The sequence below is a fragment of the Nematolebias whitei genome, chromosome 9, assembly GCF_014905685.2.
Source record: "Nematolebias whitei isolate Nwh7 chromosome 9, NemWhi1, whole genome shotgun sequence".
Taxonomy (NCBI): Eukaryota; Metazoa; Chordata; class Actinopteri; order Cyprinodontiformes; family Rivulidae; genus Nematolebias; species Nematolebias whitei.
Genome location: NC_056506.1, coordinates 39,745,561 through 39,772,896, shown reverse-complemented (window position 1 = coordinate 39,772,896; position 27,336 = coordinate 39,745,561). Strand labels below are relative to the sequence as shown.

Here is a 27,336-nt window from a genome sequence, read left to right as displayed (position 1 = left end):
CTCCCCACCATCACAGACATCTACACCTCCAGATGCAGGAAGAGGGCCACCTGCATCATGAAGGACCCCACCCACCCAGCACACACACTTTTTGCCCCACTCCCCTCAGGAAGGAGGTTAAGGAGCATTAAGTGTAGAACCACTAGACTGAGGAACAGCTTCTACCCTGAGGCTGTTAGACTCATGAATCTCTAACTAGAATAATCACTGTGAAAAACCATATCATGTTGCTGCTGATCTGTTTCATGTTGCTGCTGATCTGTTTCAATGTTGATGTGTTCATGCGTGCACATCTGCTCACAGACTCATGTTCATGTTTGTGGTGTTGTTCAATGTTTTATGTTATGAGTGCTTAGTGTATATTTAGTTGATGTTTTTCTTAGTTCATATCTTAGATGTTATTACTGTTTTTCTTATACATTTTATTGTTGGATGTAACTGGGACCCTGTGTACATAATTTCGCTCCACCACATGTACCACATGAGGTGCGAATGACAATAAAGAATCTCTGACTCTGACTCTGACTCTGATAAAGTTTTGGCTCAATATCTGTAGACATTTATGTGTTCTCTAACAGACAGGGCCAGATAACACTTCACTGTACCCAAGGGCCTCATCATCTTGAGTCACAACCCCAGATAATCTGGCAAAATACAGAATAAATTACCATAATATACAGTAAATATACTTCAAATTCTAACTATCAGGTGTATGTTGATGTACAAATATCCACATGTCCATAGAACTACAGTATATGTAAATATACTATGTGCTCTTGTTAATGCAAATCACCAAGACTGAGTTAAGTTGAGCGCACTTTGAACAACATTCGACACCATTGTTTAACAACGCGCTGGCCATTGGCGTCAGAAACATTTGTAATGGTGGTGTGTGTGGGGGGGGGGGGACACTGATGGGAGTTCTGGGGGTCCTCCCCCAGAAAATTATGAATAAAGTAGATGCCATTTCCTGCATTCTGGTGTATTTTAAACCTCTAGTTTTACCTACATAAGTAAACACCTGAATCAATAACTATTTTAGAGTTAATGGCAGGGGCAGCACGGTGGCGCAACTGGTAGAGCTGCTGCCTCTCAGCGAGCAGGTCATTGGTTCAAACCCCGGTCCAGGGGCCTTCTGTGTGGAGTTTGCATGTTCTCTCCGTGCATGCGTGGGTTTTCTCCGCATACTCTGGTTTCCTCCCACAGACCAAAAACATGCATGTTAGGTTAATTGGTAACTCTAAATTGTCCCTAGGTGTGATTGAGAGAGTGAATGGTTGTTTGTCTCATTTGTCTCTATGTGGCCCTGTGATGGACTTGCGACCCGTCCAGGGTGTACCCCGCCCCTCGCACAGTGATTGCTGGACATGGGCACCAGCGACCCCCGTAACCCAAAATGGAAGAAGCGAGTAAAGATAATGGATGGATGGATAGATGGATGGATGGAGTTAATGGCACAACAAGAAGTAGCCTGACCAACAGCTCTCCTTGTGTGAATAGAGCACGCTCTGCTTTTCTCACGCATCAGTCTAAGAAGTCATTACGGGCTATATGGGGCAAGCATGCAACCTGTTGTGTGTCGTCTCTGCTGTGACAGACAGGCTCAGGGAGGGGGCGAGGGTCTGTCTTTCCCATCGCTGCTGCTGCTGTCTGGGGGCGCTTCAGTGAGGCGGATGCCTGAGTGAGCGGCATGGACTATTTATTTAAAATAATAGAGCGTGACTCGAACCGAACCTTTGGTCCAGCTCCTCGGCGGTCACTGAGCAGGAGAGAGTAGAGGGAGAGGGTCTCAACTCACATTCACAGGCAGCGCAGCGGTCTCTGAAGCAGCGCAAGGGCTCAGGATGACAGTTTATCATAAAGCAGGAGATAACCAGATATTTTGCTTGTGCCCTCACTGGCCTGGGCCCTTTAGAAGTTGTGGGCCCCTGGGCATTTGCCCATATGGTTAATCTGGCCTTGCTAGCAAACACACAAAAAATGCAGATACACGCACACACAAATATTGGTGTGATTGTTGCTGTTGTTTTGTTTGGAAAATGTGCATTTTCCAAATCCTGTGAGGTTTTTTTTTTTTTTTTTTGAAGCGTAATGTGAACATGTGCTACTTGACAACTTGTAAATAATGTCGTTACTGAGAAGTACTGGTAACTAATTTTTTAACATGTTCAAGAAATGCAAGGGACTGGTCTGACTTATTCTTAAGTAACGTTCCTCAGATCTTGTGTGAACATCATTGTTAGACTAAATTAACACTGACACTCAAGGTTTTGGGGGGAAAAAACTTGATTTCCCACATTATTCGAGATACTGGTCGCACAAAGGTTGTTAGAAGTGGTTCAGAGAAGTCAAAAAATAAATAGTAAATAGAAATGCAGGCATAAAAACCTTGAGAAAAAAAATTAACTTTACCTCTGTTGTTGGCACGCTTGCAGAAACACCTCTTCCTGTAGCATCATACTTTAAAGAACCTTGAGCTTTTCACTCAGGGACTCTGTTTTATGTTTCCAAATTCCTTTGCAAGGCCGCAGCACCGAACGCCTCACAATTAGTACAAGTCCCAGACCTTTGCCTTTCATTCAACGCGCTCACCATGGAAACACTATTGTATGTGCATTGAATAGACATAAACACGGGATTGAAAACCAGAATCAGTGACAAGGTGGAGTTACAGTTTCATGATGGATTTGCAGCCCTCACTTTTCTCATCAGAACCCACATGGATATGATGAACAACTGAACAGAATTTAAACCGAACCCATTCACTTCTCAGACTTTTAAAGCGTTTTATTATGACTTACAGTTGTGCGTTTATGAAGCATTTTTAGACATTCAGATCTAAAAGGTACATCAAAATATCAAACAGATACAGAAGCACAAAACACACACATAAGACTCCGATGTGAGTTGGATTTAACACCATTTTTGTTCATGAATAATGTTAAAATTGAATACAGAATATCAGAGACAAGCTATATCCTCAATTTAACAACATAATTACAATTAAATTAAAAACATGACTATAAACATTTCAAAAAGGCTGAACATACAGAAGGCGTGGAGGCCCACAAACACTTTTTCTGCTTGAACTACTGTGATCACATTCAATTTAAACACACAAATTGTTAAAGTTGGACTTTAAAAACTTTCTGAATTTGATCCAGTTGAATTAGTTTAACAGCATTTAGAAGAAAAAAAACCCATTTCATTTGCAAGATAAAAATAAATTACGCAATACATCAAAGTATGTAAAATGAATAAAAAACATGTGCATTTACACGCAATCTGAAAAGTCCTGTGCTAGTGGAAATCAAAAGATGTTTCAGTAAATATGCCCAGCCAGGAGCTGGAGCTCTTCTAGCAGCATTAATGCACGCTCACAACGCTGTGTGGATAACATGTCGAGCAGAAACTTACAACAAGCGCAGATTCAACAATGAAAGTCCTGCTGCGTAGATACATTTTATAATACATATATTCATAATAGCTTTTGCCTCGGAGCCCTCTGCCCATTTTAGCTGTAGTTTCAGACAAGACGTTAAGAAGATGCAGTGTCCACATCGTGCACAAAACTCCACTAAAACACAATCACTGCCGCAAACATTCGGCCGCTCAGCCTCTGAGCAGAAAGCATCTCATTACGGCACAAAGTTCATCTTCGAAGAACAAAGGCTTCCGATGTTTTTGACAGAGATGGCTCGTGAAACGTGGTAAAGAAAATCCAGCGATTTAGTCGTGATACACAGAGGATGATCCCTGAGAGGTTTGTAAATGTCTATATCATCACAGGTTTACAATACTGCAAAGCACCAAATTACAGTTGATGCACGAGTTAGCTTAAACAAAGTTATTAGAGGAAAAAAGCTTTATTTGATTTTATTTTTTGTGCATTTGATCTTTTGTTCTAAGAGAAATCATACTTCCTGGGAAAACTTCTTGGCTAACGTGACAGAAAGATGAGCAAAAAAAGAAAATATATTATATATGAAATGCAGATATCAACAATGTGGATTAAACAAATAGTCGCTTGCTACTCTTCATATGTTGTTCCACTTTTAACCTTTTCAAAAACGATTTAATAAAGTATAAAATAGTATGCACTGACACAATTTTCCTGGCTGTTTTGTCTAAAATCATCTTTACATTTAACTATCTTACAGTCATTAAATTCACATTTATATTAAAAGTCACTATAAGTTTAATTGAATACAAACAAATCCCACAAAAAGAACTAAACCAAGAATGCTTGTCAGGTTATATGTGTTGTTTTGCCTTTTAAGAGTATATATTAAAATATTTAAATTCAATGTGTAGAACTTAATCAGATCTACATTGTAAAATCTAGCATCGACATAAAAGTACGAGTAAAAATATATAAAGCGATGATTATAAAATCCCACGTCGATTACAGTAAATATCGTAAATCTGTTTCGTTTAAGTTTGTTTGAATTGTGAGCTAACTCAGCTGCTTAGGATAACTACAACTGTCATATCCCATGTTATTTTAGCTTAATTAAAAGGGTCTGGTTAATGAAAGACAATTAACAATTGGTTGGACCAAAGCAACATTACTTTAGAAAAACTTGGTTTTAGTGCAATAGTACATAATTTGACTAATTTTACTTTAGCTTTAGTATTCACTTTGGCCAAAAGAAAACCATAACTCCCTGAAAAAAAAACAATAAAATTGCTTCCAATATAGCATAAAATTATAGGTGGTATGATCAAGTGGAGTTATATGATTAAAAAAAACAAAGACAAAGAGATGACATGACATTAAATGTCCCCTTCTACTACTGCTGTGATTATTAAAATACATTTTTTTCTTTTGATGCCGATTAAAAAAAAAACAAGGTGCTGCTTATTTATGTGAATAGATCTTTTTAAATATTACACACTGGAACTGCTTTGAAAATATATTTCATCGATAGAAGCGTCATTTTAAGGCACTGTTTCCTTATAGAGTGTATTAATTGGACGCTACTTTATTTAAACTTTAAGCAGTGCAGAAATAATTAGTTGGTTTCGGTCTTTTTATGGGATTTATTGGGACTAACAAATCTTGCTCAGATCGTAGTCGTGATCTGAGTCAAGCACATATCAATAGAGTCCTCCCAGCTATGGTAAGAATTAGAGGACATGTTCATGGCTAGTCATACTGGCCTGGGTTGTCTCGTGTCTCCCCGTCCTTCGGTGGGGCAGGTGTGATCCCGTAGGGTGCTCCTCACTCTGCTCACCCCTTGACAGTCCCTGTGTCCCCGCCCTGCTCCAGGGCAACAAAAGTCCCTGAAGCACCTCTTGAAGTTTTCATCCAGGAAAGCATAGAGGATGGGGTTGAGGCTGCTGTTGGTGTAACCCAACGCCACGCAGAAGAAGTAGGCTGCCATGACGGAGGTGGTCTCGGGCACGCTGGACGACAGCGTTTTGACCAGGATGAAGATGTGTATGGGCGTCCAGCACACCACAAAGACCGCCACCACCACCAGCACCAGGCGGGTGATCCGACGGAGGTTGCGGTCCTTCTCGCGGGAGCCAGAGAGGAGACGCACGCTCTTCAGCCGCAGGACCATCAGCGTGTAGCAGACGGTGATGATAATGAGGGGTGCCACGAAGGCAAAGATGAAGACGCAGATCTTCATCAGGGTGTCCCAGTAGGAGTAGGGGTCAGGGAACTGTAAAGCACATTCTGTAGTTCCTGTTGGTTACAGAGACATTACACATTGGACCAGTCAGATGCAAAGTGGTGCCAAACACAAAATCAGATGTGCTTTCAAATGTTTAGTCATGTCTCCAACAACACACTCAGCTGAATCTGCCAAAAACCACAGTCACATGATTGACATGCAGTGAAGATGAAGATGTTTAGATGGAAGAGGGAATTTGCTGCTAAACACAATAGAAAAAAGGAGTAAGACAATCGTCGAGGATACGTATCAGGGGTCAGAGTGGTGGAGCACCATAAAGCCGGAGCTCAACATTCAAACATTCGACTTATGCCTAACTTATTTTAAACCTACTGTTTCAGCCTAGCCTAATCCGAGCATTAATACGTATCAGTGCTTTCAAATTGCCGGACTTCTCGATCCCAAACAGCTTTTCCATGAACACTACCATTGTTGACTGTTTCCATAGGTGAACAAATACTTTTGTAGTTGGCATCTATTCACAAATTTTACTTATAAATGCTTCATTTAAGGGCACATTAACTATCAATATGAGAATAAAAACTGGTCTTACTTCATGAATTTGTTTAGACCGGTCTTTATGACACTGCAGCCAGTATCTTTAGATGTTAAAACATAGCTTTCGTCCTTACGAAGATTCCTCAAGTCTCTAAAATTCAAGTCAGTCCAGTACATCACAGTTAAAGTTTTGTCTCAAGCGACAATTTAAGTTGAAGCTGTGCTACTGCACCTAAGAATGTACAATCCTATAATGAGAAATGTTTGTTCATTCAGAAAAATTAAGGTTAGACTCATTTTATAATTTGATAGTCTTTGGTCAGATGAAAGAACAATTTAGTTGTCAAGTTAAAGAACTCATGAGGACTTTTTATCAAACGTATAGAACATTTTTTTCCCATTGAATCAAAGCAGTTAGTAAAGATAATTCAGCAATAATTCTTTAATACATGTCAGTAATAAAATATTTTATAGATGACAAAAGTCCTCTGCAGAATGTGAATAAACCAATGCAAGAAAGACCTGCAGCAGAGTTCTACTCAGCACAGAAGAAGAGCAGAGCGAGGTACCATTATTGGTGTTAGTGCTGCCGAGCACCATGGCAGGGATCCCAGCAGCCGATGACAGCACCCAGATGATCACATTGATGATCTTTGCCTTTACAGGCGTGCGGAAGTCCAGCGCCTTAACTGGGTGGCACACGGCCACATATCGATCCACGCTCATCATGGTCAAGGTGAAGATGCTGGTGAACATGTTGTAGTAGTCAATGGAGATGAAGACCTTGCACGCCACTTCGCCGAACGGCCAGGAGCTGAGCAGGTAGTCTGTGCTCTGGAAGGGCATGGTGGTGGTGACCAGCGCGTCAGCCACGGCCAGGTTGAAAATGTAGATGTTGGTGGCCGTTTTCATCTTGGTGTATCTGCAGGGGAGAGAAGAAACAAACGGAAGGTGCATCTTGATGTCTGAAAAAGCCAATTTGTAAAAGAATAACAATGAAAGTGTTTTCTTAAATGTTGGATCGGTTTGAGCAAATATCGAGCCAGAAGGTTTGACCCAGATGGGGTAGAGATGAGCTGTGTCATTCTTCACAGACCACCATTTTAAGTTGACCAAAGCAAACCTGAAGGCACGCCTGCTTTAAGATGCAACCAGTAAAGATAAGTCCATAAAAACAAGTTGTAAGAAGTCTAACAAGGTTAAATCATGCCCTGACTTAACCTTAGATTTGCCTACCTGGATTATTGAGCACGCATCAGGATAAAACTTGTAAGAAGGTTTTTAATCTGGCTGAGTTTGGGTTCCTAAACTACCGTTAGCTGATGCTAGCTAACTGATGCTAATAGCTGCCAGCACTAGCTAGCTAGCACCGAAATATGATGATCTAAACACAGATTTTAAGTCGTCATTTTTAACTCAATGTTTTAGTAGCTCTGATTATTATTTTTAAAACTTAGCCCAGTATGCTGAGTCAATAACCCCACCGAGCGAAGCGAAAACGAACCACGGTTCAAATTTGATCTGGGTTTCAAGATGAGTTTTCAACCCAGCGGTTTTTAGTGTGTGGTTTGACATCGTCTTGCTGAAATAAGCAAAGCATGTCCTGAAAAAGGATGCCATCTGTTTCAGGCTGTGTTTTAGCTCAGTAAATAAATAAATATTAATTGCACTTTGGATGATCTGCCTATATCAGACACTACTGTTAGCTAGTGACTTAAAGTTCTCCCGGATGTGCAACCTCTCATACTTTTTGATTTGTCAGACCCCTTTCTGCTTCAGTCCATCTTTAGTTTGTTGAGGCAAACGTGTTTGATTTTAATTCTGTGTCACCTCAGGGCCTGAAGATCCAACTACTTCATCATTGGTTTTCTCTTTGGTCCCCTGAAGTTAACTGCAGCTGAAAACAAATCCCTTTTTTTGTTTCCTTAATTGTTTTTGTTTGTCAAAACGTATAACTTTCTCACAAAGACTTCTTTCATTTTTACCTTCCTTCGTGATTTATTTTATTGTTTACATCAACAGAATGTTTGTCTTTCTTTAAAGTCATTTTTTAAATTAACCCACACTTAACATGCTAAAAATAAAAAGGTAAAAACAATCTAATTTTAAAATCAACACTTAAAACACCTGAATGAGGCTTTTAACTGGACTTTCCATGAAAAGGAACAGATGACTTTTGTCAAGGAAAACTGCTTTTACTCCCTGCAAACCTTGTTATAACGCACTGAAGTCAAAGAGTGGAACAAAGAGACAGAAAACAGATAATTGTCCTAAAATCAAGACAAATAAAAACAGAAGAGACAAGGGGGGGAAAATCCAATATATATGGAAATAAATGCCATTTCTTTTTTTGTCTTTGCCTCTCCTCTTTGTTAGACCTGGATGCAGGTAAACAAACATGAAACAATCCTCAGGCGCTGGAAAATTACGCACCAGTTTCCCAACTGCTGCTCCATGTGCGTCGTTACAGATGTGCCATGTTCTCTGCTTCACACTCACTGACCCGCTTACACGCGCACGCACAACACATATCATAGATTTAAAACAAACCCCAAAATAATCAAATAAAAGCTCACCTAATGATGACATACATCACCAGACAGTTCCCCACCAAGCCCACCACGAACACCACCGAGTACACGGCGACTATGATGGGGATGATGGGTGACATTGGTTCGGGTTCCGCGTCCCAGGTCCCGTTGGGGGTGTAGTTAAAGTCGTCGGACAAGCCGGGCTGCCAGGTGAAGTTCGGCACGCACTGCCCGGGCTGGCCCGAGGGACACCGGTCCTCTTTGAAGATGTGCACCACGCCGCTCTCCATGGTGGTGCTGAACTGCTGCGCTCCTGCGGCGGGGCGCAAAGTGAGCGCGCAACTTCACCCCCAACCCCCACAAAACAATAAACAACAAAATGGGGAGTAAATGTTCCCAATTGCGCAAATTATAGAGGGAGAATAAGCTCAAAAGCCGATTTCAATATACATCGTACCTTTGATTTGACTGCTTCCAAAAAGTTCCTTTCAGAAGCCCGGGTGGCTCTCACGCACAGCCGCGCGAACCAAACGCGGATGCGGGGAAAATTAGCAGGTTTTCTGGGCAGAGAGTGAAGGAGGAGGGAAAAATCAGAGCCTGTGCCACCGCTGCGCGCCCGAAGGTGCGCACTGGAAGCCCGCACTGCTCATTCAGTGACATCAGAGGCTGAGCCCACAGACATGACCGCCGGCAGAAGGGCTCAGTCACACATAAAAATATACTTTATGAAGATGTTACATTTTATGCACAACCAATTAAAGGCCTTTAGGAAATGCGTATCGCCCGCCGCATATCATGCAGGAGCATGATTGAAAATGAGTTGCAGCCCCTTTGGTTAAACCTTAAAAATGTTGCAATGTCTCACACTGGCTGCCAGCGCTCGCAGTATGCCTTATGAATAACTATCAGCTACTACTACACTGAATTTTAGTTCAGTATCTATAATTTTCATTAAGTTATAGCTATTATTGTGCAAGCTATGGTTGATTAGCTGTGATGGCCATCTTAAAGTGAGTTGACTCCAAACGATGAACATAAAGGTACATCCAGTGATGACTTACCAAGAGTTTCATTAAACTCCTTCCAGTGGTTCAAGAGTTATTTTGCTAACAGACAAACAAGAATAACTCCAAAAGTTGCACAATGTTTTGAGCTCAAAGTATGTGTTGGGGATAATGCTCAGCTCCTATCACCAAAGTTACCAGTGAAACTGGTTATGTCCATTCATGTGCTAACTAATGCTGATTAGCTTTAGCAGCCATCTAGATTTGGGTTGTCTCTAAAAAGTCAATTAGATGTACAGCCAGTTTTTTTTTTTCCTGAAAGGTTCATTAAAATTCTTTTATTGGGGTCATGAGATATTTTTGCCAGCAGAATGACAGATATGTGCACAAGTCAGTCTGCTTTCAGTGTATAAAATATCATTTTTAATTCCCATCATTTCAAATGTTCCTATAGCAGCATGTGCACCTGCTGCCACTGCAGTGCATGAAGTGCACGCTTGGATCAGGATGTAACCTTCACTTGAATGCATCAGTTCCTAGAAGAGCTCAGGCAGCGTTTTATGGAGTGTCAGTCAAAAATGAGCACTCATCACCAGGTGAGATTGTGAGCAGCTTCAAAGAAAAACCTCATCAGTGCCTCCTGAATCATTGCTGTTCACACACACACGCACACACACACATATATACATATATGTGTATATATATATATATATATGTATATGAAACAAACAATAAATCAGCCTGTAATATAGCCTCCTTCATGTGCGTATTTATCGCAGGCAACAGGAGAAGGCAAGGCGATGATGATTTTGCCTGTGCCTGTATTGGTTGCAAAATATCTCATGAACCGCTGGATAGATTTAACTGAAACATCTGTAACAAATTAACATTTGGAGCCAACTTTGCTTAAGATGTCTCCACAGCTGAGTGACCTGAGCAAACACAACAATGATTATAACTCAAATTTCTAAAGCTACGAAGCTCATATACTAGTTGAGATTGGTCCCTGACACATTCTCTGAGTGTTAACTGGTCAAGTCAGATATACTTTTTAAAGTTTGAGATAACCTAATGGATACAAGTATGTCTGTTAGTAAAATATCTCATGAAACACTAGGTAGATTTGAATGAAATGGTCAGAAATCCATGAATGGATGATTATTTACAACTGATTAAGTTTTAAAGACAACCCGATTTAAGATGACTGCCACAGCCAAGTGATCTTTGGAGACCCTAAAAAGGCTATAACTCTGCCAGTTGTACAGATATTAAGCTAAAATTGAATGTTGTAGTAGCAGAGAGTCATTCTCAACACAAGAGCATTACACTGTATGTGACTGTCATGGTTACTGTGAGTTAAAACTGACGAGGTGGCAGGAAATATGAATTCCTTCATGGGAAGCAAGGCCTTTAATTGTCTATGCTTCCATTTTTTCTCCAAGCGTCGATTATGAATCTACTCATCAGTTACGCCATGACACAAATGAAAAGACGACAGTGAGTTTAAATGCAGAGAACTCCTCTTTTCTGCACAGTTCCTTCTTTTATGTGTCTCTCTCCAGCAGCAGAGAGGAAACAGGTTCCAGCCAGCCCGTCATTAAACCCGTTCCTTTCCCTCCCTAACAGTAGTTGCTTAGAGACCCATCATGGCCAGATGTTGCTTGAGTGGCAAAGTCTCTTTGTTGGTGTTCCTCGTGTCAAAGCTTGACTCCGTGTGTTTGGCAGGGCAAATATTTGACAGCAACTCTCTCCGAGGCTCCTGCTTGAACCTTGAACGGAGAGCGCGTGAGTCTCCTCTCGGCTCAGACGAGGGACTCGGTGGAGGACAGTTCCAGTGTTTACCTTGAATTCTAATAATGCTGTGCCAAAGGTTTGTTTCTGCACAGATACAATCAGCTCTGCTGCTCCCGACACTTGAGGCATCACGTTTGTTAAGCTCCCAGGGAGGAAGGAAAATGTTTATTTAAGTAGCCTCCAGCAAATGAGGTCAAGGATAAACATTTTTTTTAATGACTATTTTTTAAATTCCTCTCTGCAGAATAAAGCTGAGGTACGATCCGCTCAGTGAAATGTTTTAGGTTAGGGCTTCATGGCAAACATGCATTAAACACTAAGGAGAAGCTTTAACGCAGCTTCGGTTTTGTATTTTAAACCACTTACTCCTGTCTGGTTTGGCAGAATTTCAACTTTTTGTATTGTATTCTTGTGACCTCATTAAGGACTTAATTTTTTTCTTTTTGATGGACATTTCTTCTTTTCCTCTTTAGACGTTGTCATCTTCATTACTCTGGATATTGGTTGGATGTTGAGAAATTAATTTGACTAAAACGTTGCATTCCTAGGAATTGCAAGTCTTTTGTTCTTCTTTTCCCCGTCTCATTTGTTCCTTGTTGTTGTTGTTAGCATTAAACATCATTAGTCAAAAATTTAGAAGGAAAAAAGGACATGTTGAAATGTGAAATAATTCATGGAACGCTTTTTAAAGATGTTTGGACTACATCTCCTCATTTCAAATGTATATCACCAGCCATTCTTGTCACCTGCCACAAAAGTTGAAAATGGATGTTTTTGCCTGTAGTTACATTGTCTGTACACAGTGTTTGTCTTCTTATGTCCATCCTTAGGTCGCTGGTTCGTATCCGGCTCGAAGGACCAAAGTGCTATATAAAAATATCCTCTTTTCATCTTACTTAAAGAAGCCACACTCGATGACAGGAGATTGTTAACCGTTTTTTCTTGCGAGGAGATATTATCACAACAGGTCACACAACTACACAGAACTTATACACATGAAGCCCAGTCACAAGAATCTGCCAAGGGCAGTGTGCGAGGCTTGTTTTTACATGTTTATCAGCTCTTCCAGCTCACAGACAGACCTGTTGTCCTTGGACTGCCAGCTGTGCCACAGTATCAAATTAGCTCCACATCCAGCTCTCTCTCTGAGAGAGAAAATAACTCAAACACGTGGTTCATGGGCAGTTAACATTCTCAGCAATAGTAGTTAAAAATATCCATAAACTTTGACCAACATTCTCTAACACAAAATATCTCATGAACCACTGGACAAAATTTAGTGAACCCTGCAGAAAGTAGCAACTGGTTATATGTACAACTGATAATGTTTTAGAGTCAATCCCATTCAAGATGGTTGCTGCCTCTAATTAATGTTAGCAAACACAAAAATGGCTCCAACACAGTTATTTTTACAGATATAGAACTAAAAGCTGGTGTTCATGTAGCAGTCATTCGTCCCCAACATTTAGTCTAAGCACCAATGGCTTACACAAGATCTTAGTTTAAAATGGAGCTATTTTCTATTTGGATTCCACCGTGTCAGTCTGTTAGCAAAATATTGCATGAACCACTGGATGGATTTTGTTAAAACTTTCTGAAAATAATTACTGGATATACCTCTATAATTGTTGACATTTTAGAGCCAATTCAGTTCAAGATGGCTGCCACAAGCAAACAAACTTAAAAAATACAAAAATAGCTATAGCTCTGCCAACTGTACACACACCGAGATAAAATTTGATGTGGTAGTAACTGAGAGTCATTTATAACACATATTCTGAGCACTCTGACATCTTTCAATACGTATTTTGTCATTTCTCAACTATAGTAATATCAATCTCAAAATGCATTTCTTCAAGAAAAGTTCAGCTTGTAACTTTTTCTTTTTCCTGCTTCTTGTGTAAAATAAGTTTTATGTTACACATTTAATTTAATCACTGCATAGACAGAAAAAGTCTCATATTTCCATGCATTCCCTCACACAGCAGAAAAATATAAATTTCAGAGATGAAACTATCTGAACTTCTTAGATCCTGCAACTATTGATTCATTTAACAAACTGCTGCCTTCTCACACAAACTCATCCAGACGTGTTACATAAGGACATGACGTGGCACCGGCTGAGAGCAGCAATTATTATCTAAAAGATAAGATATTAATTCAATAAAATGTGTTTGACACAAAGAGCCAGAATGAAGCTCAGAAAGCTTGGCTCAGCATTGATGGTGAAAGAATAAGCTTAATAGACTGAGAGGTAAGTTTATTGGCTCTGACAATGTTTTTCTTAAAAAGCAAAACAAAATGAAGCTGACGAGAGCGAAACACACGAACGAGTCTGCTCGTCGATAAAGCCAAACAGTGCACCACCAGGAGCTCACATTCATCACAGAGCGCAGGAGGAGGCTTCAAATCAAACTTTCAGCTGCATCACAAAAAGGTCAGCAATACCTTTGTTACTCAGGGACTTTACAAATATTTCAAATTTTAATTGGTTGTGTTAATCTGGTCTTTATACCTTACAAATTCAGACAATAATTAAAGGCCTAGCATTTCTTGAATGCTAGGCCTTTAATTAATAAATGAATTTGATGATGAGACAAAATGGGAGTTCTAGTCATTCTCAAACCTTGAAAGGGACGCTGTGCACACAATCTCATATGGAATCTCATAAGATCGGTTAGAGCTCTGAATATGCATTGATGATGACTCTCAGCTACTACCACACCCGCCTTGCATCGATGTCCAAAACAACTGGTTGCGTTATACCCTCTTTTTGAGTTTCTAAGTGTCTGTCAGCTGTGGTGACCAACTTAAATCCAGTTGACCTCCCCAGTTGTCAGTTGGTCATCCAGTAATTATTACAAGAAAGTTTCATTAAAATCCATCCAGTGGTCCATGAGATATTTTGATAAGTTACAGACAGATTAGAAAGTAACGTTTTAAACACTACTAATGCACAATCAGTAAGTGTTTGAGCTATAACCCGAGGATGACTCTTATGTTCCCTAGTGTGTCTCCCCCTGCCTCCCACCAAGGGAGTGGTGGCGCAGAGGTTATAATAGGTGGGCCTGCGATTGGAAGGTCGCTGGTTCAACTCCTGATACTGACAATATCAAAATGTGGGTAGTATAGGTGAAGCATCCACACCTGTCTCCACCCTCATTTGCCCCACTCTGAGCCCTTGAGCAAGACCCTTAACCCCCACCATCTGATCCTCCAGGCACCCCTATCTGCTCCACACAGAGGGCTGTGGTAGCTCAGTGATCTGTGGTTGCGTGACTTAGTTCGATGTGGCAACCCCTGACGAAGGGAGTAGCTGAAAGAAGAAGAAAAAAGTGTCTCCTTCTTGTGGTTTGTCCCGGCCCCTGCCACTCCCACCTGTTCCTCATTGTCCTTTCCCCAGGTGTTTGTCATTGTCTGTTCGTTAGCGTTTGTATTTGTCTGTGTCTCTATGTTCCCCGTGTCCACTACAAGGCTTTTGGTTCTGTCTCCCTCCAGGTCTCTTCTCCTACCATCGAGGACTCATCTGTGGTCTCTTCTCCTGCCTGTCCACCGGAACACCTGCCTCATTCTGGATGGTCTCCTGGCCGTCTGCCTGAACTCGTGTCCTCTGCTGGATGGTCTCCTGGCCGTCTGCCTGAACTCGTGTCCTCTGCTGGATGGTCTCCTGGCCGTCTGCCTAATCTCAGACTTTTTGTGTGTGTTTTGAGTTCCCAGGTCACATCCTGTTGGTTTTTGTTTTTTTGATACCTTGTGTTTTCCTCATGCCCTCTGTCCTGCCTTCTCCCACCTGAGTTAGTGTAATTTTGGAGATGTCAGGGAAAGAGTTGCATTGGGGCCCAAAAAATCTGATCTGAGACAGCCCCAGCCCGCAGTCATAATTTCTGAATCCCACCTGACCCGACGAATTAACAGTAATTTCAGGTCTGAACCCGGAAAAAAAACTGACATGTTGGGGACGTGCAGCTGAATAAAAGCGGCATAAGATTCGGAGCTAAGAGGTGTTTCTACTTTCATGGCCATAAAAATGCATTTAAACCCAGTTTCTGACTGCATTAATCTGAATTACTGAAACACACAGACAACTCTGACACATGTGTCTGTTTTGGGTTCTCACTTGTTTGGGAGCTGCTGTTAGCATCGTCTGCCGTGCATCCGCTGAGTGCAGCGGCAGAATGAACATCCATTTGAGTGATGGATCCTGGCAGTATAGTCCCATCTGAAGCTTAACTGAACTTTTTACCTCTTTCAAGGCCGGTCAGCTCACAGTGATATGGCCGTGTGCAGCTGGTGGAAGTATAGTAGGCCATGTTATATAATTGGATTGCGTCTGATCTTGACCTAACTAAAAGCCCAAGACTGGCCCGGCTCTCTCATTAATCACATTATAACGGCATGGTCCTAAGCCGGGTCTGTCCGAGCCGGGTTTTGGGTTAGAAATGACAACTCTAGTCAGGGGCCGTCCTTAGAGGGGGGGTACTGTGAGGATTTGTGTTTCATAGTGTGTCTCTCCATTGTGGTCTGTCCCAGCTCCTGTCACTCCCACTTGTTCCTGATTGTCCATTCCCAGGTGTTTGTCATTGTCTGATTGTTATTGGGGGGAGTGGTGGCACAGAGGTTAGAGAAAGTGGGTCTGTGATCGGAAGATCGCCCGTTCAAGCCCCGGTAACGACAGCATCAAAAATGTGGGTGGGGTAAGTGACTCGCCCACACCTGCCCCCACCCTCATTCGCCTCATGTATTTAAGTCTGTTCTCTATGTTCCCTGCGTCCGCACATTGTCCTGCAAGGCTTTCAGTACTGTCTCTCTCCATGTCTCCTCGCTCCCTCTGTGAGTATTCATGCCTCGTCAGATCATTATTTTGTTACTAAATATCATTCTTGTTTTACCTTGCAAGTTCCCTGTGTGCCTGCCTGCACCATTGGGTTCACACACAAACCATCAAATCTTAGCAGTAGTTATACACCCAATGATTATTTTCCGATAGTTTCATTAAAATCCTCTCAGTGGTTCATGAGATATTTTGTTAACAGACACATAAACTCTCTGAAATGTTCTTGCTCTGATCCCACTTCAAACAAAAATGTCATTCATGATCCCAGAGACAATTCATAAACATGAGGTGTTCACTTCCTGTCTCTTTGTCACCTGTTTTGTTTCCGTTCAGGAGTCAAATAGCAGCGTTCCAGTCATCTTGCTCCAGTAAATGAGTATTTTCCCCCATTAGCTTCAAAATAATTACTTCAGCTGTTTGGCAAACAAACAACACACAAAAGAGTTTTACTTGAGATTTATCAGCGTTTGTAGCAACACCATCTCTTGAAATCTAGCAACATAAAACATAATAAAAGATGAAAATGTGAGTAAGATTTTAAGATATAATCTGACCCAGATGCACGTTAATGCATCCACACGCAGCTTGCAACACTTCAACAGCACCCATTTCAGAAAACAAAATTGTATCCCATTTTATACCATTAGTGTGGCCAGTAATGTGCGTTTTCACAGATGTGGTACTGTTAGGGATGAAGGTGCGCATTTTAATGCTCTTCTTCGTCGTTAAGTGCAAATGTTCAAGATACATATGGAATGGTAAATTGGTTCTCAAAAGAAGCTTTAAGATAAAACAAAATGAATTTGAAAGGCAGATACTTCACTACATGCAAGCATTTAATTACACGAAAACATTAGATTAAAAAAAACAGTTTAGGAGGGTTTTTTTTAAGTTCAATGAGTCATTGCTCTATTGTTTGTTTTTATTTTAATTTAAAAAAAATCTTTTAATGTTTTTAATCTACTGTATACTATGATCTCTTGGGTTTGGTAATTTTATAGTTAAAAAAGTATTTACAAAAAGTTTTGTTGTCATCTTGTACTACCGTGTTCCTTATTTTTTCCACTTTTAGCTTTTAGCATTGTTCTGCTGCTTTTAGTGGTCATTTGCTACTTTTATCATTTTATTTCCTTGTTGTTTTTAGTTATCCTTTTGAATATTTAGTTAGAACATTGCCTTTTTTTTAGCTTCTTGCTACAACAATTTTGCTATGTTTAACTTTTAGCTAGCCTTTCGCTGTATTAAACTTTTAGTTGGCTTTTGCTACTTTTCATTTCAAGCAAGTGTTTTGCTACTTTTAGCTAGCTTTTTGCTACTGCTAACTTGCATTTAGCTATTTTTAGCTTCTAGCATCACGCTACTTTTAGCTTTAACAAGGTTTTTAGTATTAGATTTTAGTTAACATTTTGATACTTTTAGCTATTATTTACTACTTTTAGCTAGTCTTTTTGCTACTTCTGGATTTCAGTTAGCTTTTGCTTAATTTAACTAGTTTTGCTTCTACTAGCCAACATTCAGCTTCTATTAACTTTAGAAACTTAGTTTCAGCTTCTTCAACCAACAACAATCTTGAACAAGCAGTCATTCAACTCTCAGCATTCACCCTCCGTTGTCACAGAAATGAATTTTCTCTATTATGATTGAACTGTTTAGGTCATTAATATAATCAAACTTAAAAAAAAAAAAAAATCATGTCAAACATTTAGATGTTCAGTTAGAATCTTCTGATTATCTTTGGTATTAAATAAAGTTTTGAGTGTTTCTGGGTAAGTCTGTTGGTTTTTGCACACCTGCATCAGGACGCTGACTCATCCTTCCAGATGGATCCCTTCAGCTGTCATCTTCAGCTCCTCATCAGCTGAAGGACATTCAGCGTTGTGCAGTCTGAACTGGTTCAGAGTTGTGCCCAAAGGCAAAGTCACTGCCAAACTCTGCGGTTGTTGCAGGTTTCCTTTAACGACCTCTTTACATTCGGTGCAGTCATTTATCAGCACACATCCACAGAGTATGACGCAGGTTTGGGCGCGTTAGCAGATAACAGGAGGACAGCAGAGTTGCAGACCTGTGCTTCTGCTTAAGAAGGTCAATTTTTGAAATGGTAAGATCAGAAAACCTTTTTTTTTTCTTTGTGATTTCCACTTCATTTTAGTGGGTCTTCATCAAAGCACCTGCTGTCCCACGATGAACTGATCAAATGGAGAGTCACAGTGACAAACAGAAAACCCTTTTAGAATCAGTAACTTAACAATACATTGTGAGCTTTTTGAAATTGGCTATTGTTTAAAAAAGCTAGTCTGGAAAGGAAACTATAATAAAAAAACAACTCATTTACAACAATACATTCAGTTGAGTTTATCTTAAGCTTATATTAGTCATTTTTTTTTGTCTGTTTTTGCGTTACAAGTAGAAAACATTTGAATTTTCAGCAACAATGCAGCTTGATCGTGAGCGTTAAATGACCTTGCTGTAATGTGTTAAAGAAGCTAAAATTAAATCATTAAAAGTTAAAACAATCAGAAAAGCTGAATCTAAAATGAACAAAACTAAAATCCAAAATGACCAGACCAAAAGCTAAGACATGAAATAGGCAAAAGATTAGCTAAATCTCAAAACAGTAGTAAAAAGTAAAAATGAATAAAACAGTAGCTAAATGCTAACATTATCAGTACAGGTGCTAAAACTCGTAAAACAATCAATGACCGCTAACATTGTCAGAACAGTGACTAAAATCCCAAACGAGCAGCTTTTAGCAGCTAAAAGCTAAACTCAGCAAAACAATAAGTAAAAACTAAAATAAGAGAAACAGCAGCTAAAAGCTAGCAAATTTTTAAAAATGTAGCTAAAAGTTGAACTTTGCAAAACAGTTGGTCAAAGCTAAAAATATAAAAATAACAGCTAAAGCTAAATGCTAACAACGACACGCGGTTGCTCAAGATTTCAAAGAGCACAAAGGTTTTTAAGGATTTGAAGAGACCTCAGTGCATATCTCAGAGAAGGCAGATCTCAGGGCTGAAATAGCTGAATGTATGCCAATGTAGTTCAAACATCATCAACATGAGGAAGAATCTATAATTAGGAAAACAAGTGTTGATGATGCTGACTCAGCACTTGTAACCATAGATCATCCTGCAGTGTGTAGCTCTGAGTGTCAGATATTTTACATTTCTCCAGCTGGATGAGTGACACAGTCACCACTGCAGCATGCTTACTTACCCACGCCATGTCTGAGTGAAAAATCTTTATATGCAGACATCGTTCTCCCTCACAGAGATCATCACCCCCCTGTCCAGGCGTCCAGATGGCCGGTCACCTTCAGGTCTGCACGATCCTGCTCCAACTGTAGTTTGTGAAAATGTGATTGGCAGGACTTCTGTCACCCCTTCAGAGGATCCAGACGCACTTAGATGCTTCAACAGTTTGTAACAAAATGTGTCAGAATACGGGAACATTTTAACTCACAGCGGTGTACTGGAAGCCCTGAGGATGAAACAAACTGGGTCAAAAGCATGCAGTTATTAGATGGGGAGTACATGTACTCAGATGAGTTCAGATACCCTTGTAGACCTACTTGACCACAGCAGTCGAGAACACTTAGTGAATCTTGACAGTCCATCTCTAATTAATTTATTATTGTCAGGCACAGTCGTGATTGTCCAGTCTTTATAAATCAGATAAAGCTGTGTTGTTTTCAGCATTCTATATTTAGAGTTGCTATTACAGATTAGAAAAATAACACATTAAAGGTACCACCACTGAGAAAGTGACTCCTTTCATGTCTTGCCCCGATACCCATTCCTACATTTTGAGTGTTCACACCAAGAAGTATATGATATCTCAGTACTTTTTGTGATGTAGACTGAGTGCTCTCTGACACCACAAGAGGATATTTTTCAGGAAAACTGTTTACACAAGGGCTTTACATCTGCACTAGTAAAGACCTCACAAATGTAGGCATTGTAATGCCAAGATTGTTGTATTCTGATGCATTTCATTAAACATCCATGCTATTTTTTTCTTAACAAACATAAAAACTAAAGTAATTTGAAAATAGATTTTTTTAAATACAATTATCTGTTTGTCTATATGGACTTTTTAATAAAACTAAGTAAATCTTCTTTAGGTGAACATCTTGAATTGATTACCTTTAGGAATCATTCCAACTCAAGATGGTTGCTAAAGCTAATCGACTTTCGCCAGATTTAAAATGGCTGCAACTCAGTCAGTTTTACTAATACTGACCTGAGCTTATCTGTGCTAAGATTAGAAATAGTGTATCTGCTTCAGTGCCTCTTTCCTGCTGGGGTCCCACAGGGATTGATTCTTGGACCCCTTCTGTTTCCACTCTATCTGCTCCCCTTGGGGTCCATCCTGAAAAAAACAAGGTCTTTCATTTTATTGTTATGCTGATGATTATCAGATTTATCTGCCAAGGAACATTTTTAACCTCTGTTCCTTATTTCAAATAATGGGACTCACAGTTCAGGGGTGAGAAGAATATAACTAAAAACAGGATTCAACCAAAACTAGTCACACAGAATCTGATCTGAAGCCAGCTACAACCCTCAGAGAACCGTTGAAAGTTATGGGTGCTAATCTATTAGCTAGGGTAGCTGTTGTGTATGCACTGCATTGGAGAAAAGCAACGTGATGCCCATTATCAGGTGAATTCCACCCAAAAACACCTGCTGGTTACGTTAAGGTTGTTTTCACACCTGATAGTCCGGTAGACTCGGTTCGGTTGGGGACCAATATTCATGACATTTTGTTTACATTTGAGCTGGTGCGTTTGCATTCACACTGCACTGTGTAGTCGAGCCAACCTGTTCAAACCAACCTGTTCACCCGCTCGCCTGTGGTGGCGCTGCACCAAGAACTACTGAAAGAAACAACACAAAAACCTCTGAAGACACTTCTTCTTCTTCTGGAAATAAAAACAAAAACTGAGTGGCATCAAATTTTAGCAGTTTTAGGAGTTATATTTTGTCATTTTTCAAAAATGGACTCAGCATGAGCAGAAGATGAGGCAGAAGACCACGGAGAATATCGTTTTTCACACAAGGCCGCTGACGGCTCCATATGAGGTAAGAGAAATGCGTGTTTGTTTGTCCTGCGCTGTACTCCACTTCTTGCTTGTGGAGCGGGGCCCGGTCTGATTGCATTCACACTGTACTTGAACTGCGCTGGAGTTGTCTTCTACCGGACCGAGACCTAGGTTTTAGCCCGGGCCAGAGTTCGCCTTTTTGTTCCGTCACAGAGTTTGATGGTGCGTTCACACCTCCCCAAACGAACCGGACTTCCTAGGAAAACGAGCTAGAGTTCGATTAAAGCGGACTAAACAGGGCTGGTGTGAATGCACCCTTAGAATAAATTCTCCAGTGCTATTTGGAAGTATTTGTTTCAAGGCATCAACAAATCAAATTAAATGGTCTGATCTGAAGACTGACTGCCAGTGCAGTTCCAAACATCAGGTAAGCCCACCATCATGTATTAGTGCCATGTGTAATTATCACGTTACCATCAATGTTGTCATCACTCTACTAATCCCAATGAAACCAGCCTGTGGGGTTTGCATGCACACTGATGCAGTGCTGAGATGCTTCAGCTTGGTTTGTGTAAATTACCAAAAGGGAACAATGGTGGCTTTAACAAGGGCTCCGTTTCTTTGCACCAATTTGGTTTGTGAAATGGGTTCAGGAGGGAGAGAGGGAAAAAAAAATCCTATTTCACAAGAATTTACACAAAAATAGGTGTATGTACTAACCAACCAACCCTTCCTCTCTGTAAATGGAGCAGACATAAGAACCGATTTGATGGCAGTCCATTAACGGTCACCAGCCCCAGATATAACAACACTCTTAAAACCTTCATTATTTATTTTAGTGAGATTCATTTCTCTTCCATTTATTAGCTTGTGTATATTTTTCCAAGGGATCTAACAAAAAAAGGACTTCCTAAAAAGACATAAATGAGAGTTAACTGAATAATCAAAGTATTCCGTTTAGGCCAATAATGAAGTTTTGACTTCCCAGCGTGTAAAATGTGAATGTGCAAATCAGCAACCACTCAACATTCAACAGACAAATGATTGTCTCGGTGCTTTCTCACAGCAGGAATCTGAGTTTGTCCAGATTCTTTAAACAATCCACTTAGAGTCAGATCTGACTAATTCCACTTTAACAGTCGGTTTGCTTAAGAGCAGTTTTTTACAAAAGAGTAATTCAATGCAGGCTAAAATGCCAACCTGGAGTGAAAGGACACAGCCCAGCGGGAAAGTGATTATCCTGCACCTTCACATGGCCGTGAGCTATATGGAAAGAAGCCCAGAAATCAGGTAATTCCAGTGTCCACACAACACTGCTGATTTCACAGCGTGAGATAGAAGCAATCTACGTTGTACTACAGCACACGGGAGCATTATCGTCAGGCTCAAGAGCGAAGTGGGAATGCACACTAGTGTCTCCTTAGAATGGGACTTTAATGGAGCTTCACGCTGCGCGACTTTCGGCAGAGTCTTGTTTTGATTGTCACTATGGGAACGGACAGTCTCTGACCCATGATTAGAAGAGCGAAGGGATTTGATCGATTGACTGCGGCGACAAGTCTTCTTCAGGCGGACCGGGTATATGAAGGTGTCAAATGATTTGGTGGCACAGAACAGAAAACTTGTCTTTTGGTGCTCACTTAATGCCTTAATATTCACATAACATTCAAACACTCTCCAAAGAGAGGCGAGATCTAATCAAGGAAATGAGAAGAGCATAGCCTCACGGGAGTCTTATGTATAAACTGAGCTTCAGAAGCCGACTGTGCAATACAAACACCCCGTTCAAACGTGTCCCTCAACCCCTACACAACAAACGTGGGCCGCATAATAAAAACAGCGGCGAGGGGCAGAAGCCATTTGTTTCAGGGTCCAGAGTTCACTCATTTGGTACAGGTGAGCATGCGCTGGGAGCACAATGTGCCAGCCTCAGTAAACGGTGTTTGGAGAGCAAAGCAAGGCCAGGCAACGGCAGCCACATGAGGCGAGCCTCTACATAAATATTGACTTTACGTACATCCCCATTCTCCCCACCTTTTATATACTAAAACGCGAGGGATGAGTGAATCGGTTTGCAAAGAGAAGAGCCTGATTTGAATGCCTCCTAACAAAGCTAAAGGACTGGTTACATGCTCGAGAGACTGTAGGCGTTAACGTTGAATAGGGGCTCTTTTATTTACCAAGGTTAAAGCCTAGTACTCAGAGGAAAAACAAGTTATCTGTTGGGAAAGTTTTAACAGACTTTGTATTTAAATATGAGTTTAGCTCATGCGTGGACGTTCTGACTCTGAGCCAGTGCAGTTTGATTTCTACAGAGGATTCAGTGTTGGGGGTTCTGGTTTCCTCACAGAGTTTAACTTTAGCAATAAAGGCATCTGGAAACACATTTCCTCTGGGGCTTCTGCTGCCAGCCTCCATGTCTGGCTGCAGCTGTGAGTACAGCAGACAGTATAGCTCTTGCAAATACTAATCGAGTATGTAGAAGTTTGAGTACCCCGGGGCAAACATCACAGTTGGTTGAGTTTTTTAAAAGTGGAAATATGAAAACACAACTCCAGCAGCTAACAAATAGCACACATTAACATTTTTCCATATTATTACAGCGATGCAGTTCCGTTATAGACGGTTAAGTAGTTCTTTGAAATTTCAAGTTTTTGTCATTCATGCATGTTAAAAAACAGATGGAAATTTGTTCCACAGGGACCAACATTACAAATCAATCTAAAATCATCCTATTAAAACACGTGATTGCAAACAGCAATAATAATAATAATAATAATAAAATAAGAACAATAAAACACTGCAGAAGGAAGCTTAAAACCTCACAGCCTCGGGGTAGAAGCTGCTCCTGAACCTTGTTGAGGCTATGCAGCCTCTTGCCTGAGGGGAGGAAGGAGAACAGGTCATGGGCAGGGTGGGTGGGGTCCCTTATGATGTTCCCTGCTCTGGTCCTGCATCTGCAGATATAAATGTCCTCTAAAGAAGGAAGACTTCTTTTCATGAGTTTCAGAGCAGATTTAATCACTCTTTGCAGTGCCTTCGTGTCAGACCCCGAGCAGTTGCCGTACCAAACAGTTGGTCAGGACACTTGCCACCACAGCTATAAAAAGAAGACGGTACAGCAGCACTGAGGCCGGCCTGCGTCAGCCTCCTCATAAAATACAGACATTAGTGAGAATTTCTCACAATGCTGGCTGTGTTTGTCGCCCATGTGAGGTCATTGGTCAGGTACAGAGCCAAATATTTAATTGTCGTCACGAGCTCCACAGTCTCTCCTCCATGATGATAGGAGGAGTATGCGCTCTCCTCCTGAAGTCCACCGCCATCTCTTTTGTTTTTGCCACGCTGATGAATACTGTAGGTTATTTGCCTGGCACCAAGCAACAAGGTCTCCAACCTGCCTCCTGCACAGACTCATCATTGTTAGAAATTAGGCCAACAACAAGTGTGTCATCAGCAAACATCACAATATGATTGCCCAGGTGGAATAGTCAAACTAATCCCTAAACTAATAAATTGAGCATTTGAGGTAGTTAGACTTCTTCCTCACTCTGCTGCTGTCTTTACTCTCTTCATTCAGTTATTGCTGTCATTAACATGTGTTCTTTTCATATAGAAGGCACATCTGGACCAAATGCCACTCTATTTGTCTGCGTTTCTTTCCTGTCCTCTCAACCAGCCCCACCCCTTCTCACCCCCCACACCCCCTAGTCCTGGCAGATGGCTGCTCATCCTGAGCCCAGTTCTGCTTTGTTCAATGGGAGTCATTTCTGTTCACTCTCACCAGCGTGTTTGATCAGAATGGAGGAATGCCACAAAAGAAGTCGTTTAAAAAACTGCTACATCCTAGTAATGTTATTGTTCAATGCAATAACTTATGTACACTTATTTTGTGCAGAAGACATCCTAAAGGATAGATGAAGAAACCCAACCCAAGCCAACACAAACTCTAGGATTTTTTTCCAAAAAGGAAAGTCTTCAGCTTGTATAACTTTAGAAATTCTAGGAACCACAAGTAAACCTGCAGTTTGAGAGTGGAGTGCTCCGTTTGAAAAACAGTCACAATTTTTTGCATAAATTTGTCAGTCCTGCGACTTGCGTTTTTTTTTTTTTTTTCCATATTCATAACGCAATTTTTGACTGATGCTTTAAATTTCCAAGAACTGCAACAGCGAGGCTTCCCAGGCTCGCTTGCTTCACTCAGCTGGTGATGTCGAAGGAATGCTGGAGAACTTGCGGCTCCGGCCGTGATGGATGGATGGTGCCATTCCGCCCAGGTGAAATGAAGTTGTTTTGACCATTCAAGTGCATTTATTAAAGAAAAGTTCAACTGAGACACACCTTTGCTATAATGTCAAGCAAACAAATAATTGTTTTTAGGTGTTCATCTTGTTAAATTTCGAAGAACTGCAACAGCGAGTCCCGTGCATGCTCGCTTCACTCAGCTCGGAGAGCTAGCTGCTCCGACTGTGATGGATGGCTTTGCGCCACTCAGGCGAAATGAAGCTGTTTTGACCATTAAATAAATTCACAATAAATGTGACGCATAATAAATGCGACTTGTACGCCCAAGCAACTGTATATGCCTTTTTCCTCTTCATTATGCATTTTTTTTTTGAATGACGCGACTTATACGCCGTAAAATATGGTAGTTGAGATAACAGAAATGCAACACACTTCTGTATACTACATGCACTATATATATTATTTGTTATAAGGCAGGCATCAATTATCACTTTTATATAATAACAGTTTCAGTTCCAGTCTGATTGCAATAAATGTATATCTAGCTGTTATTCTAATATACCGTCTCTCCACCAGTCAGTCCTTTACAACTTTATCCTGCTCAGTGGTGGAGGAACAAATCCTTTTTTTCAGCTGATAATAAAACAGGCACACCCTCTGTCACTACATTATTCACTGAACTTTAAAAAGTCAGTATCTAAATCAAATTCACTTTTCAAATATTTTGTTTTACAGCTAAACTGCAGCTGTGAGTCAGTGGAACAATCCTTTCATTATTTGGGTGAAATAATCAATACTGTCGGGACACCAAAATTATCTTTTTCAGCTGTTTGAAGCATACAAACATTTTTATTTTCCTTTGGGATTCATTAACGAAAGAGAGAAAAATAATCTTTTCAATGCTTGAACTTAATATAATTGGTGCAAAATCAACCTTAGAAGCTCTTACTGTAATTTAAAACCAAATTTCAGTCCTTTAGGAACACTTCAAATAATAAAATGAAACAAAACCATTTGGAACTGGTGATATAGTGTAAAATAAGACATATCATGGTTTTAAAAGCCATTTGTGCACGGCAAATGGGTAATGATAGTTTTTGTATTCAGTGTGTGAACAGAACTGAAATATATTTTCAAAGATTGAAACTTTTTGCCTAGTTCAAAATATGAGGCAGGATACTTTATAAATGTTATATGAATTAAACCAGTCCAGGTTTTAGACAGGCCAATACAATATTTACAAATTCAAGTTTCACTTCCATGTTTTTGTAGGTGACTCTAAAGCTAAAAGATCAGATTGAGATGGAAATAATGACTGGACCGAGCTTTATTCCCTGAGGGTCTCCACCTACAGAGCTAGGTGACGCACGTCTCACTTTATTTGCGAAATACTGATGGAGACGAGCGTTACAGCCAAAGTCAAAGTGACCCATGGCTTGTCGGAGAAAATGTTCAATTTAGCTGAACTTTGATGTAGTTTACTTTTTGGATTATTTTCTATTTAAAAGCCAAAGTGTCTCCTGAGGACAGGTGTGAGCAAATAAGACATTAAAAGCAATATCTTGTATTGAAAAATATTTATCTGTGTTGTCATGGGCTGCATTTTTTTTGATAAGGTGCTAATCAAATTTAGCCTAATGAAAAAAAATCCATCATATTTTTTTTAGCTAGTCTTCACGGTCACAAACAGTAGGATGCTACAGAG

The 27,336-nt window shown here is 40.4% G+C and overlaps 1 protein-coding gene across 2 annotated transcripts; it reads right to left on the bottom strand.

Moving 5' to 3' along the window:
• Positions 1-5,127: 5,127 nt before the first annotated feature.
• On the bottom strand, positions 5,128-9,178 carry oprk1 (opioid receptor, kappa 1). 2 transcript variants are annotated; one of them, XM_037681815.1, is made up of 4 exons: positions 9,171-9,178; positions 8,759-9,026; positions 6,752-7,104; positions 5,128-5,695 (listed from the first exon to the last, which is right to left on the bottom strand). In XM_037681815.1, the coding sequence occupies exons 2-4, from the start codon at positions 9,001-9,003 to the stop codon at positions 5,154-5,156; spliced, it is 1,140 nt and encodes a 379-aa protein (XP_037537743.1). In that variant the 5' UTR covers positions 9,004-9,026; positions 9,171-9,178; the 3' UTR covers positions 5,128-5,153. The 2 variants fall into 2 exon arrangements, with proteins under 2 accessions (XP_037537743.1, XP_037537744.1); XM_037681816.1 differs by lacking the exon at positions 9,171-9,178 and having other exon boundaries at positions 8,774-8,793.
• Positions 9,179-27,336: the final 18,158 nt, after the last annotated feature.